Source organism: Nicotiana tabacum, chromosome 3 (assembly GCF_000715075.1).
Source record: "Nicotiana tabacum cultivar K326 chromosome 3, ASM71507v2, whole genome shotgun sequence".
Classification (NCBI taxonomy): domain Eukaryota; kingdom Viridiplantae; phylum Streptophyta; class Magnoliopsida; order Solanales; family Solanaceae; genus Nicotiana; species Nicotiana tabacum.
This window is the reverse complement of record NC_134082.1, coordinates 136,342,229-136,355,090: the sequence shown is the minus strand read 5'-3', so window position 1 is coordinate 136,355,090 and position 12,862 is coordinate 136,342,229. Positions and strand designations below refer to the sequence as shown.

The following is a 12,862-nucleotide window of genomic DNA, read 5'->3' as shown; positions in this document are numbered from 1 at the left end:
ATTAGTGTTATTGATATACTTGTGGTACTTGTTGGGTTGTGGCCATGCTGTTAGGAGTTGTTTTGGTGTTACTTTGACAGGTGGATAGGCCCAATTACAAGGGAGACTCTGCCGAAATATTTGAAAAATCTGGGAGTTAGTCAAATTTTGGGGACTTAAGAAAGTTGAAATGTTGGAAGAATATCTAAGATCTATATGAAGTCGTTCGGTTCATTTGGTTTTGGATTGTGGGGTGTTGTCCCGGCTATGGTGGTAGTTCTTTCATGTTATGAGAAGAAATGACTTATTACGGGTCCAGGAAAGGCTATCAGCCTAGTTTAGTGCGAGCAGAATCGACCTGAAGTGGGTGAATGAATTTAAATAGGATTATGGGCTTCATGTGAGTCAGATGTGTTCATTTTAGTATAGCGCTCCTCAAGGAGAGGTGTTGGAATATCATATGTGGTTCCGTGTTCGTCAACTCATGTAATATTGTGATTGTGCCATGTGTGCTATGAAACGGCTTGATAAATTCCTATTCTTTAGGGAAAAGTCCATATTAGTTGTGTGAGTTGAGCAGTCCATTCCTGAATCATTTCCTTATGTATCTTGTTCGCATTATGGCCTATTGGCGCATTTTTGCATCATGTGAGACCGTTGGTCATTGTCTGTGGTGATTGGTTGTCTGAGCAGCTCGTACTAGGTGAGGCGAGACTATTGGTATCGGGGACCATTGCAGTGGGATTATGTGAGGTATATTACAGGGCAGTTACCAGTATTTGGGTAGTAATGAGGTGATGATTTTAGTCAAAAAGGAGAGAATTAATGTTTGGTTAACTCTGCAATTGGTTAGAAATTTCTGCACATCTCCTCCGTTGTGGTTGTATCGTCAGCATTATAACAGAATGTATAGGTATATCATCATATGCATTGGGAGCATCAGAGTCGTAGAATTTTGGCTATTAAGGTTCATGGAGTGTCATTGTGGTTAGATGGTGAATTATGCGATGCATGGTGCTAATTCAACAAAGGTACGCAGTCGTGTTCTGGTACCTCGTGTGGTAGTTGATACAGTGTTTATATACAGGGAACAGGTCTGGCGGAGAATTTCAGGTGTTGGAATTGGGTTCTGAGCTTATTGTATGGATATAAGATGATATCTATAGATTTGATCAAACTAATGTGTCCATATGAGTTGTGGTAGCACGGGCAAGTGCACGACGTGTTATGAAGTGATTTCAGATAACTTAAGAGCAATTCTTGGACGTTGGAATTTTGAATAAACGACCTCAGAATTAGGATCTGAAAGTTCCATCATGTTCATATGATGGTTTCAGACTTGGGCGTATGTCCGGATTTGGTTTTGGATAACCCGTGAGCATTTCGGTGTATATTGTGAAAGTTAGTATTTTAGAAGAATTGCATAAATTTGGGTTGGAAGGCATTTCAGTGTTATAGATGTCCGTTTGGGATTCCAAGTCTGGGAATAGCTCCTTATGGTGATTCTGGAGTTGTTAGCGCGATCGGAAGTGAATTCGGATGTCCGGAGGTCATTTTGAAGTCATTTGGCTAAATATAGAAATTTGAAGGCTTTTGAGAAAATTCGACCGGAAGTGAAAATTTTGATATCGGGGTCAGAATGCGGTTCCGATAGATGGGGCAAGTCCGTAATGTCGAATGTGACTTGTTTGCAAAATTTGAAGTAATTCCGGAATGATTTTGGTAAGGTTTGAGACACTTAGTCTCTTTTAAGGAAGTTTAAGTTGGAAAAGTCAACTGGATATTGACTTATGTATTAGAGCACTCGAAATGCGAATTGTATGGTTCGGATAGCTTCGTTAGGTGATTTGGGACTTAGGAGTGTGTCCAGAATATTTTTGTGATGACCGGTGTAGAATTAAGCTTGAATTGGTGAAGTTAGTATTTTGGCGATTTCCGGTTGATAGGTGAGATTTTGATCCGAGGGTCGGAATAGAATTCTAAGAGTTGATGTAGCTTCGTTATGTCATTTTGGATATGTCTGCAAAATTTGAGGTCATTCGGACTAGTTTTGACGTGTTTCGGCATCAGATGTGAAAGTTAGAAGTTTCAAAGTTCATAGGCTTGAATCCGAGGTGAATTTAGTATTTTTGCGTTGTTTTTGGTGATTCGAAGGAACAACTAAATTTGTGTCATATTATGTGACTTGTTAGTATACTTTGTTGGGATCCCATGAGGCTCGGATAAGTTTTGGAAGAGTTTTTGAAAGATTTTTACCGTTTTGAGCATAAGCATGTAATGATCTAAAGGTTCATTTTTAGTTCTAGAGATCCAAATTTGATTTCGAGACTTCCAGAATTTAAATAATGAATTATAGGACTGATCTGGAAATTTTAGTTTAATTTCATCAAGTCGCAATTGGGTTTTTGACGTGAAATGTGAGTTAATTGTTTAACGAGCGAAATGGGTATTGAACTGGGAAAACGAGCTCCGAATTGTGTTTTGATTGAAGGGTTGTGTTTGTATTATTATTTGTGACTCATAGGAACAAGAATCGTCTAATTCCAAGTTCGTATGATGGAGTTAGAGCCATTTTAGGGAAAAATGGCTGTGTTGCAAATTTCTTAAAAGCTGTTGTATTATCTGCAGCAGTGAACAGTACCCGCGCGTGAATAGTAACCGCGCTGGTGAACAGTGAACATTGACCTCACGCTCATGAACAATGACCCCGCGTGAACAGTACCGAAAATTTTTGGACAGATTTAATGTCCAGCAGCCCGAGTTTGGTCATTGTTTTTTACTTCCAAGCTCGGATTTTGGGCGATTTTTAGCAAGAAATCTTGGGAAATCTTGAGGTAAGTCACTTTTTTTTATTTCTACTCCATAATATTGAATTATTATCGAATAATCCGACTAGATTACATGTTTTTGAGGAGTAAATTGAAGATTTAGGCCTAGGGATTTGAAAATAAGATTTGAAGATTTGAGGGGTCATTTGAACTCCGATTTTGGTAAATTTTATATATACGGACTCGTGGCGAGACGAGGAATACGGTGATGTGACTTTCGTGATTTTTCGAGAAGTAGGCCCGGGGCTCGGGTTTTGTGAATTTCGTGAATTTCGATCTTTTTCGAGTCTTTTCGATTGGGTTATTGTCCCTTAGCCTATTGTAATGTATTCGTTGTGGTTTTGACCAGATTCGACGCGAGAAGAGGTAAATTCGAGAGGCAAGGGCATAGCGGAGTAGACGTTGGACCGTCTTGAGGTGAGTAATGATTTTAAATGATGCACTGAGGGTTTGAAACCCCGGATTGCACAACATACTGCTATGTTGAGATGAGACACGCGTTGTATGACGAGCGCGGGGTCATTTACTATTGGGGATTGTGACTTGGTCCATCTCAGTTGATATTTTTACCGCGTAATTGATAAAGATTTATTGCTTTTTCACTATGATTGGGCTTATTGCCATATTTGGGTTTCGTGCCAATTATCTGAAATCTTTTGTGAATTTACATCACTATTTTCCTCACGAATTGAAATATTATTTGAAATCAGTCCAATTAAATTATATTATTTTGTGAACTCTGCTACATTTATACTCAACTCGAGATTTAATGATATTTATAATGCTGTTGAGCTGAGCACTATTGTTTTACTGATGCCCAAGAGGCTTATGATTATTTTATGGACTGATTGAGGCCGAGGGCCATACGTGAGGATATGTTGAGTGATGTGAGGAGGATTTCAGGCCTCGAGTGTTATATGAGGAGGCTTTCAGGCCTCTTGTGTGATGTGTGAAGGCTTTCAGGTCTATTGATATTGCGCTTGGGCTGTAGGAGCCCCTCCGGAGTCTGTACACACCCCCAGTGAGCGCAGGATACCCAGGTGAGTTGGGAGTGGGCCCGAGAGGTTGTTGCTTGTGTGTGGTGAGTTGGGAGTGAGCCCGAGGGGCTGATGTTGTGTGCTGGTGAGTTGGGAGTGAGCCCGAGGGGTTGATACTATACTGAGATTTACATATTGGGCCCGAGGGGCGAGCTTTTGATTTATCCTTACTGTGGAAATTATTTGTCTTTACTGTTTTAAAAGAAGAATTATCTAATACTCACTATTTTACTGTATAACGGATTTTACTGCTTGGGATAGCGTTATATTATGCCGTTATGAGATTTCATGTTTTCAGTCGTTATTTATTTTTATTACTCACTGGGTCGGAGTACTCACATTACTCCTTGCACCATGTGTGCAGATACAGACAGAGCTGAGTTCGCTCCTGAGCGCTGATTCTTTCCAGACCAGGCGGTGACTAGGAGTAACGAGGTAGCTGTTGACGTCCGCAACCCCGTTTTCTCCCTTATCTTTGTTATTTATGATAATTCCAGACTTTGTAAAATATTAGTAACCTCTGTAGTAGCTCATGACTTGTGACACCCCGATTTCGGGCTGAGTTGGGAGGGTTTTCCTTGTTCTATCACGTTTATTTCGCATTTAAGATTATATTGCCCATGATTTAGACTTATTCCTGCTAAGTAATTATAAAAAGATGTACTGTTTTGTTGATTGGCTGGCCTTGTCCTCACGAGAGACGCCATCACGACCGAGTTGGGGTTTTGGGTCGTGACACATAGCATATCTACGTGTGATTCCTATATGTAAAATGCTTAACCCTAACACATTTGTTACCTCTTATTAGTAAGCTTAAGTTGGTTGGTTTGTGGTGAAACTGGAAACACATCATTACTTCACAAGATCTAAGGGAGCAGTGGTAATGGATAACTGTGATGAAATCGAGTTGGTCAGTGACAATCCCCATGGTCAGTCAGTTGAGCAAGAGTCAGAGGAGATGAGAAAATTGAGACAACAACTGTCAGATGTATATCAAGCTTGAGTTTCCGGTCGACCTCCACCCCAGGGTCCTTCATAGGGAACTTCCACCATACCACAAGCTACTCAAACACCGCTCTATGCAACGAGCGATCACATTCTACCACTAGGGTATGTGCCAAACTACAGCCTCCACGCTGCCCCTGGTACCTCTAACATGCGACCTCCAGTCGCACCAGTCAAGAACACCCCTCTCGTCGTGTCTGGCGCACCGGTATATACAATCCCGCCACCACCTCATGTGACGAGGCCAAATAATGAGTCACCATCTCATGCTTATGATGACCAATACTACCCTCCAAATACGGCTTTCGGGGTCTTGACCCCATACAATCAGACTCCTCAGTACGAGTCACCAGTGGAAAATGAAACGCTTGCCACGACGGTTGAGCCAGATGAGATGGCCAGGAAAATGAAAAGTCTTGAACAGAATATAAAGAATATACAGGGACTAGGTGGTCACAAAAGTGTTTCATTCAGTGATCTATGCATGTTCCCTCACATCCATTTTCCACGAGGGTTCAAGACCCTAAAATTTGAGAAATATGATGGACACGACGACCCTATCGCCCACTTGAAAAGGTAGTGCAACCAGCTGAGGGGTGCGAGAGGAAAAGAAAAGTTGCTGATGGCTTATTTTGGAGAAAGCCTTGTGGGGGTAGCTTCTGAATGGTTCATTGACCAACATATCTCTCACTGGCATGTTTGGGATGACATGGCCCAGGCCTTCGTCAAACAATTTTAGTACAACATTGATATTGTGCCGGATCGTAATTCCTTGTCCAATATGAAGAAAAAGCCGACGGAAAGTTTTAGGGAGTATGCCATCAAGTGGAGGGAGCAAGCGGCTAGAGTTAAGCCACCCATGGATAACCACGAGTTGATCACTATTTTTCTGGAGGCTCACGAGCCTGATTACTTTCAAAACATGATGTCTGCGATGGGTAGCCTTTTGCAGAAGCAATCAAAATAGGGGAGATGGTAAAAAATAACCTCAAGACTGGCAAAATTGTAAGTCAAGCTGCTCTCAAGGCCACCACCCAAGCTATCCAAAATAGGTCGGGGGGTTTGGAAAATAGGAAGAAGAAAGATGAAGGGTCCATGATGACTTCGGTATCAAGGAAAGTTCAAAGAGGGGTATCACACCCTTATGTGCAAGTTCAGCAAGGGCAATCTAGCTACCCTCAACATTATTAGCCCCTGCCAATTCCTCAATACTCTGTGGGCCCACAACAATATACAATGTTCAATGCTCAATCATATGTACGGCCTCCTAATAGCAGGTACGGGCACCAGCTCCAAGGGCCCCCCAACCTCAGTAGCAAAATTTTCGGGCACCTTACAATGCTCGTCCCAGGCAGGATTATGGTCGAGAGCAGAGGCCAGCAAAAAAATTCACTCCATTGGCCAAATCATACTCTAATCTATTCCAAAAACTGAAGCAAATGGGCATGATTGGACCCATCTCTCCCCACCATATGCATTCTGATTCACATAGATTTCAAGCGAATGCTAGATGTGAATATCATTCAGGTGCCCCAGGGCATAGCACTGATGACTGTTGGACTATGAAAAGAGCCGTAGAAAGGCTCATTTCTGAAAAATTAATTGTAGTGACGAATGCCGAGGACCCTCCTAATGTGACAAGCAACCCGTTGCCAGCACACAATGATGTTCATTTTGTAGGAATGATTGGCCGAGATCAAGAATACAAGCCGATCGGTCGAGCAGAAATGACAGTGGGTGCAATTCAAGAAGGAATAGGTCTGGAAGTAAGCCCCAACCGAGATGTGCCATTGATTGTGAAAGGCGCCCAGAGCTCAAATAAGTCAACTTTATTTGTTCCGAAAATCTCGAGGTTGGAAGTTCACTACAGTGTTCCCAGCCTAAGGTTATATGTACTTGGAGGCCACCCCATCTCAAGGCAGAAGCAAGGAGGTACGAAAGGTATAACAGAGCCGATCATAATCAAACCTGTCATGCAACCCCCTATGACCAACACAAAAACCACTCCTTGGAACTACAACAAAACCGTGATGACCTACAAAGGCAAGGAAATCATAGAGCAAGTGGGGGAAACTGGAGGTTTGACTTGATCGGGGAGGTGTTACTCTGCAGAAGAGCTGAGAAAGGTCAAGCAAATCAAAGAAGGCCAATTGCCAATAAAGAAACCAGTCACTAAATCAGAGGCGGAAGAGTTTTTGAAAAAGATGAAAGTTCAGGATTACTTAATCATTGACCAGCTAGAAAGACTCCTGCCCAAATCTCTCCACTATCTTTGCTCATACATTCCAAAGAGCATGCCTGTGTACTATTCAAGGTCCTGAATGAGGCACATATCTCAGAGGAGACCACAGTGAATCAGTTAGAGAAGATAGCCAACAAATTTTTTGAGGTGCACAGAATCTCCTTTACTGATGATGAACTTCCCGAGGAGGGAGCTGGGCACAATAGGGCTTTGAACTTGATGGTCAAATATGAGGGGCATTATGTAAAGAGAGTCATGGTTGATGGAGGCTCAAGTATAGATGTATGCTCTCTCTCTACCTTGCAAAGCATGAAGATCAATACAGATAAAATTCGACCCAGCAATGTTCACATCCGGGCCTTTGATGGCTCAGCAAAAGATACCATTGAGGAGATCAACCTTACCATGATGATTGGGCCGGTTGACTTTGAGATTGTCTTCAAAGTAGTGGACATGGCCACTTCTTATAATTTTCTTCTTGGAAGTCCATAAATCCATACGGCCCGAGCTGTGTCGTCCACCTTGCATCAGATGCTCAAATTCGAACATGACAGGTAAGAAATTATTGTCCATGGGGAAGACGAGTCTTCCATTTATAAAGACCTGTTAATCCCCTATATTGAGGCCAAGGAAAGGTGTGAGTCCATTGTCTATAAGGCTTTTGAAGTGGTTGATGTGGACCATGTTAAGGAAGGAAAGCCCATTCTGCATCCTCGTCTTTCCGCCACATCTGTAATGGTGGCTGCAGTTATGTTGAGACAAGGTTATGAGCCAGGAAAAGGCTTGGGGGCATCATTGCAAGGAATTTCGGAGCCTATTTCTCCATTCAGTAACCAGGGTACTTTTGTCTTAGGCTTCAGGCCAACACAAATAGACAAAAAAGCCAAACACCGCAAAAAGCATGGATGGGTCTTGCAACAACTTATCCCTTACATTTTCTACACTTTTGTCAAGCCACGACTCCAAGAGGGTCAAAATTCCTCGGTGCATGCAAACATTGATGAAATTTGCCATGGCCTCAGCAAGATATTTTCTGAAGTGAATATGATCCAGGTTGGTGAAGGCACTAGTTGTGCTGATATGCAACTAATTGACCCAAACACCATGCTCACCAACTGGGAAATAACTCCTCTCCCCGCAAGGAAGGAGTCTTGGTAGGTTGCTTTTACAACTTCTTTTTGTATTTTGGGTTACTTTCAGGGTTGTAATCTAAACATCTCGGTATGATTGTTATGTTTTGATGTTAACCCTTCTATCCTTTCGAATTCAATGAAATGTAGTTCAGTTTCCTATTAAGTTTCGTATCTTTTCTTTTTCCTAATTCTTGTCATCTTATTTCCATTTCTATTTTGTTAATGCAGGCTTTAGTAACATGACATGCATGCGAAATTCACGCCCAGATCTTAAAAAGCTGTCTAATAACGAAATAATGCATTAAGAGGTTGAAATGATGAAGATGAGGTTGTTGGGGAAATAAAAAGAGAGTTGGAACAATTTGAAAACAAGCTTAAGCCTAACATCAATAAAACTGAGCTGATTAATATTGGAAGTCATGAAGAAGTCAGAGGAATGAAGATAAGCATTCACACTGAACAAAAAACCAGAGATGCCTTGATTCAACTTTAATTTGATTACAGAGATGTGTTTGCTTGGTCTTACAATAATATGCCGAGTTTATGTGTTGATCTAGTGGTTCATAAGCTTCCTACACATCCTGATTTTCCACCAGTCCAACAAAAGCTATGAAAATTTAAAACAAACATGAGTGAAAAAATCAAAGAGGAAATAATGAAGCAACTGAGCGCCAATGTGGCCAGAGCTGTCTGATACACCACATGGGTGGAGAAAGTTGTGCCTGTGCCGAAGAAGGATGGAAAGACCAGAGTCTGTGTTGACTACAGGGACCTGAACAAAGCAAGTCCAAAGGATAATTTTCCTTTACCAAATATCCACATTTTTGTAGATAATTGTGCAAAGAATGATATACAATCGTTTGTGGATTTCTATGCTAGGTACCACCAATTCTAATGGATGAGGATGATGCAGAAAAGACCGCTTTCACCACTCCATGGGGTACTTATTGTTATAGGGTCATGCCATTCGGTTTAAAGAATACAGTGGCAACTTACATGAAGGCCATGAACACCATTTTTACGACATGATGCAAAAAGAGATTGAAGTATATGTCGATGAGTCATCATAAAATCAAAGACACAGGCTGATCATGTGTGTGATTTGAAAAGTTCTTCGAACGGCTTTGAAGGTATAACCTTAAGCTTAATCCAGCCAAGTGTGCATTTGGGGTTCCGTTTGGGAAATTCCTCGGTTTTATAGTCAGACGGAGAGGCATCAAATTAGATCCATCTAAGATAAAGTCCATTCGAGATCTGCTACCCCCGAAGAACAAAAAGGAAGTCATGAGTTTGCTCGGGAGGTTGAACTACATCAGTAGGTTCATTGCTCAGCTCACAACCACATGCGAGCCCATCTTTAAGTTGCTGAAAAAGGATGCCGTTATCAAGTGGACGGACGATTGCCAAAAATCTTTTGACAGGATCAAAGATTATCTCTTTGATCCGTCAAAACCGCCTGTACTGGTCCCACTTGAACATGGTAGGCCTTTGTTTTTATATCTATCGGTGATGGGTAATTCCTTTGGATGTGTTCTGGGGCAACATGATGCAACAGGCAAAAAGGAACAGGCAATCTATTATTTGAGCAAGAAGTTCACCAGTAATGAGGTTAAGTACACCCTTCTAGAAAGGACATGTTGTGCCTTAACTTGGGTCGCTCAAAAACTGAGACATTATCTTTTGGCCTACACTACTTACCTCATATCTAGAATGGATCCTTTGGAGTACATATTCCAAAAACCAATGCCCACTGGCAGGCTCGCAAAATGGCAAATCCTGTTCACAGAGTTCGACATCGTCTATGTCACTCGCACCGCGATGAAAGCATAGGCTTTGTCAGATCATTTGGCAGATAATCCAGTTGATGATGAGTACATGCCACTTAGCACATACTTCCCAGACGAAGAGGTCAACTCAATAGAGGAAGTGGTTCCAGACGATCACCCTGTATGGAAAATGTATTTTGATGGGGCTGTCAATATCAAAGGAGTTGGGATAGGGGCAATCCTCATCTCACCTATTAGACATCATTATCCTGCAACGGCTCAACTTCGGTTCTTCTGTACCAATAATACGGCAGAATACTAAGCTTGTATCATGGGTTTAAAAATGGCCATCGATCTGGATGTGCATGAACTATTGGATATGGGAGATTCTGACTTGCTTATCCAGCAAGCCCAAGGCGAATGGGAGACTTGGGACATCAAGCTTATTTCGTACAGACAATGTGTGCAAGACTTGAGCAAAAGATTCAAATCCATCGAGTTCAGGTACGTTCCCAGGTTTCACAATGAGCTAGTCGATGCCTTGGCTACTTTAGCTTCGATGCTCCCTTATCCAGGCAACACTCATATTGATCCACTAGAAATCCAAGTTCGGAATCAACACGGTTACTGCAATACAATTGAGACAGAACCAGATGGTGAACCATAGTATCATGACATAAAACGATTCCTAAATAAGAGAATATCCATAGCATGCTAAAGGAGATCAAAAAAGAACTATAAGGCGGCTCGCTAGTGGTTTCTTCCTGAATGGGAAATTCTATACTAGAGGACCCTAGATTTAAACTTGTTGAGATGCATAGATGCTACTGAAGTAGAGCGGATCATGAGTGAAGTGCATTCAGGGGTATGCGGACCTCACATGAATGGATATGTTTTGGCAAAGAATATTCTGTGGGCAGGGTATTATTGGCTTACTATGGAGCGAGATTGCTTCATATTTGTTTGCAAGTGTTACCAATGCCAGATTCATGGTGACCTGATTCACTCGCCTCCTTCGGAGTTGCATCCCATGTCCTCTCCTTGGCCTTTCGTTGCTTGGGGAGTGGATGTCATTGGACCGATCGATTCAAAGGCTTCAAATGGGCATAGATTCATTTTGGTTGCAATTGATTACTTTCATTTTGGTTGCAATTGACTTCACCGGGTGGAGGCCATCACTTTCAAAGCAGTGGTAGACTTTGTTCATTCCAACATCATCTGTCGCTTTGGTATCCCAAAGACCATTATCACTGACAATGCAGCCAATCTAAATAGTCATTTGATGAAGGAGGTATGCAAACAATTTAAAATCATGCATCACCATTCTACCCCTTACAGGACAAAAGCCAATGGAGCCGTTGAAGTGGAAAACAAGAACATCAAGAAGATTTTCAGGAAGATGATCCAAGGTTCCAGGCAATGGCATGAAAAGTTGCCTTTTGCTCTTTTGGGATACTGCATGACTGTTCGCACGTCTGTTGGTGCAACTCCGTATCTGCTTGTATATGGAACTGAAGCTGTAATACCCGCTGAAGTCGAAATTCCATCTTTCCGAATTATTGTGGAATCTGAGATAAAAGATACTGAGTGGGTCAAGACCCAATTAGAACAAACGATGTTTATTGATAAAAAACGGCTAGCAGCAGTGTGTTTCGGCCAGTTATACCAGCAAAGAATGGCACGCGCTTACAATAATAAAGTGCACCCAAGGTAGTTTGAGGTAGGCCAGCTGGTTTTAAAACGCATCCTTCCGCACCAGGTAGAAGCTAAAGGAAAGTTCGCCCCGAACTGGCAAGGACCCTTTATCATCAAGAAAGTGTTACCAAAAGGGGCCTTGCACTTAGTAGATGAAGAGGGACGTGTACCAAACATGACTATTAACGCAGATGCAGTCAAAAGATATTATGTCTGATATATACCTACTGTAGAATTTTCACGCATTGATTTTCTCAGATTGAAGTGACGAAGGCTATCATTTGCTCGCTATTCCAAATAGGTGTAACCCCTTATATTAATCCTTTTAAGCCGTATTTGTCTTCCTTGTTTCTCACTTTTTGGAACCTGTGTACTTGTAAAAAAAAGCCAAACAACAAATCTCTGAGTCATTGAACTATGTCCGACCTGATTCCGAAAGGATACGTAGGTAGCCTTACCCTGAGTTCAGTCCCATTAGAACAAAAAATCCATATTCCAAATACTCCAAAACTGGGTAGAAGTTTGTTTTATCTCACGGTTTTTCTATAAAAACAGTTCTAAAAGTTGTAATTCAGTTCAAGGTTCATTTCGCCTTTTTACCTTTCAAGAACTTCTGATCGATTTTTTTTGAGAATGTTTGAAGTCCCCATGCAAAAGGCATTGGGTAACCTCCCTTATGCAGTATATTAATTAAAAAAAAAGAAAAAAATAAATGAAAGAGTCTTATCAATGAAAACCCGTACGGGCACTATAAGGCGACAGTGAGCAGAGAAATGAGAGAGTCTATTAGTTAAAACCCGTACGGGCACTATAAGGCGATAATGAGAAGAGAAATGAGAGAATATTATTGGTAAAAACCCAGATGGGCACCACAAGGCGACAATAGTAAAGAAATGAGAGAGGTTAGTTAGCGAAAACCTGCAAAGGGCACTACTAGCCGAATGAGGGTCTTTCGATTCTCCGACATGAGCACAACCAAGACAATTTCAAGATGAACGTTTGCGACAGATTTTGAGAATTAGATAGCTCGAACGGATCAAGTGTCCATTCCAAAATGCATGTCATGATTCATTAAAGTTGGCACATACCTCCAGATAAGTCTCCCTATTCCTTTCCCCGAAAGGGACACCTTTCGTTTAAGAACAATTCTTTTTCGCTTCCAATTATTATTCTGTTT

At 41.6% G+C, this 12,862-nt stretch overlaps 1 protein-coding gene across 1 annotated transcript; it reads left to right on the top strand.

The window, feature by feature from the left end:
- Window positions 1-6,288: 6,288 nt before the first annotated feature.
- On the top strand, window positions 6,289-7,583 carry LOC142177454 (uncharacterized). The gene is made up of 2 exons (XM_075246178.1): window positions 6,289-6,615; window positions 7,164-7,583. The coding sequence occupies exons 1-2, from the start codon at window positions 6,289-6,291 to the stop codon at window positions 7,581-7,583; spliced, it is 747 nt and encodes a 248-aa protein (XP_075102279.1).
- The last annotated feature ends 5,279 nt before the right edge of the window (window positions 7,584-12,862 follow it).

What these genes read in the sequence shown, in the direction of transcription:
- LOC142177454 (XM_075246178.1), top strand. Translation starts at nt 6,289, where the DNA reads ATGGGCATGATTGGACCCATCTCTCCCCACCATATGCATTCTGATTCA. An exon ending in AAGAAGGAATAGGTCTGGAA is followed by an intron (nt 6,616 to 7,163) that starts GTAAGCCCCAAC and finishes GTACTATTCAAG; the next exon opens with GTCCTGAATGAGGCACATAT.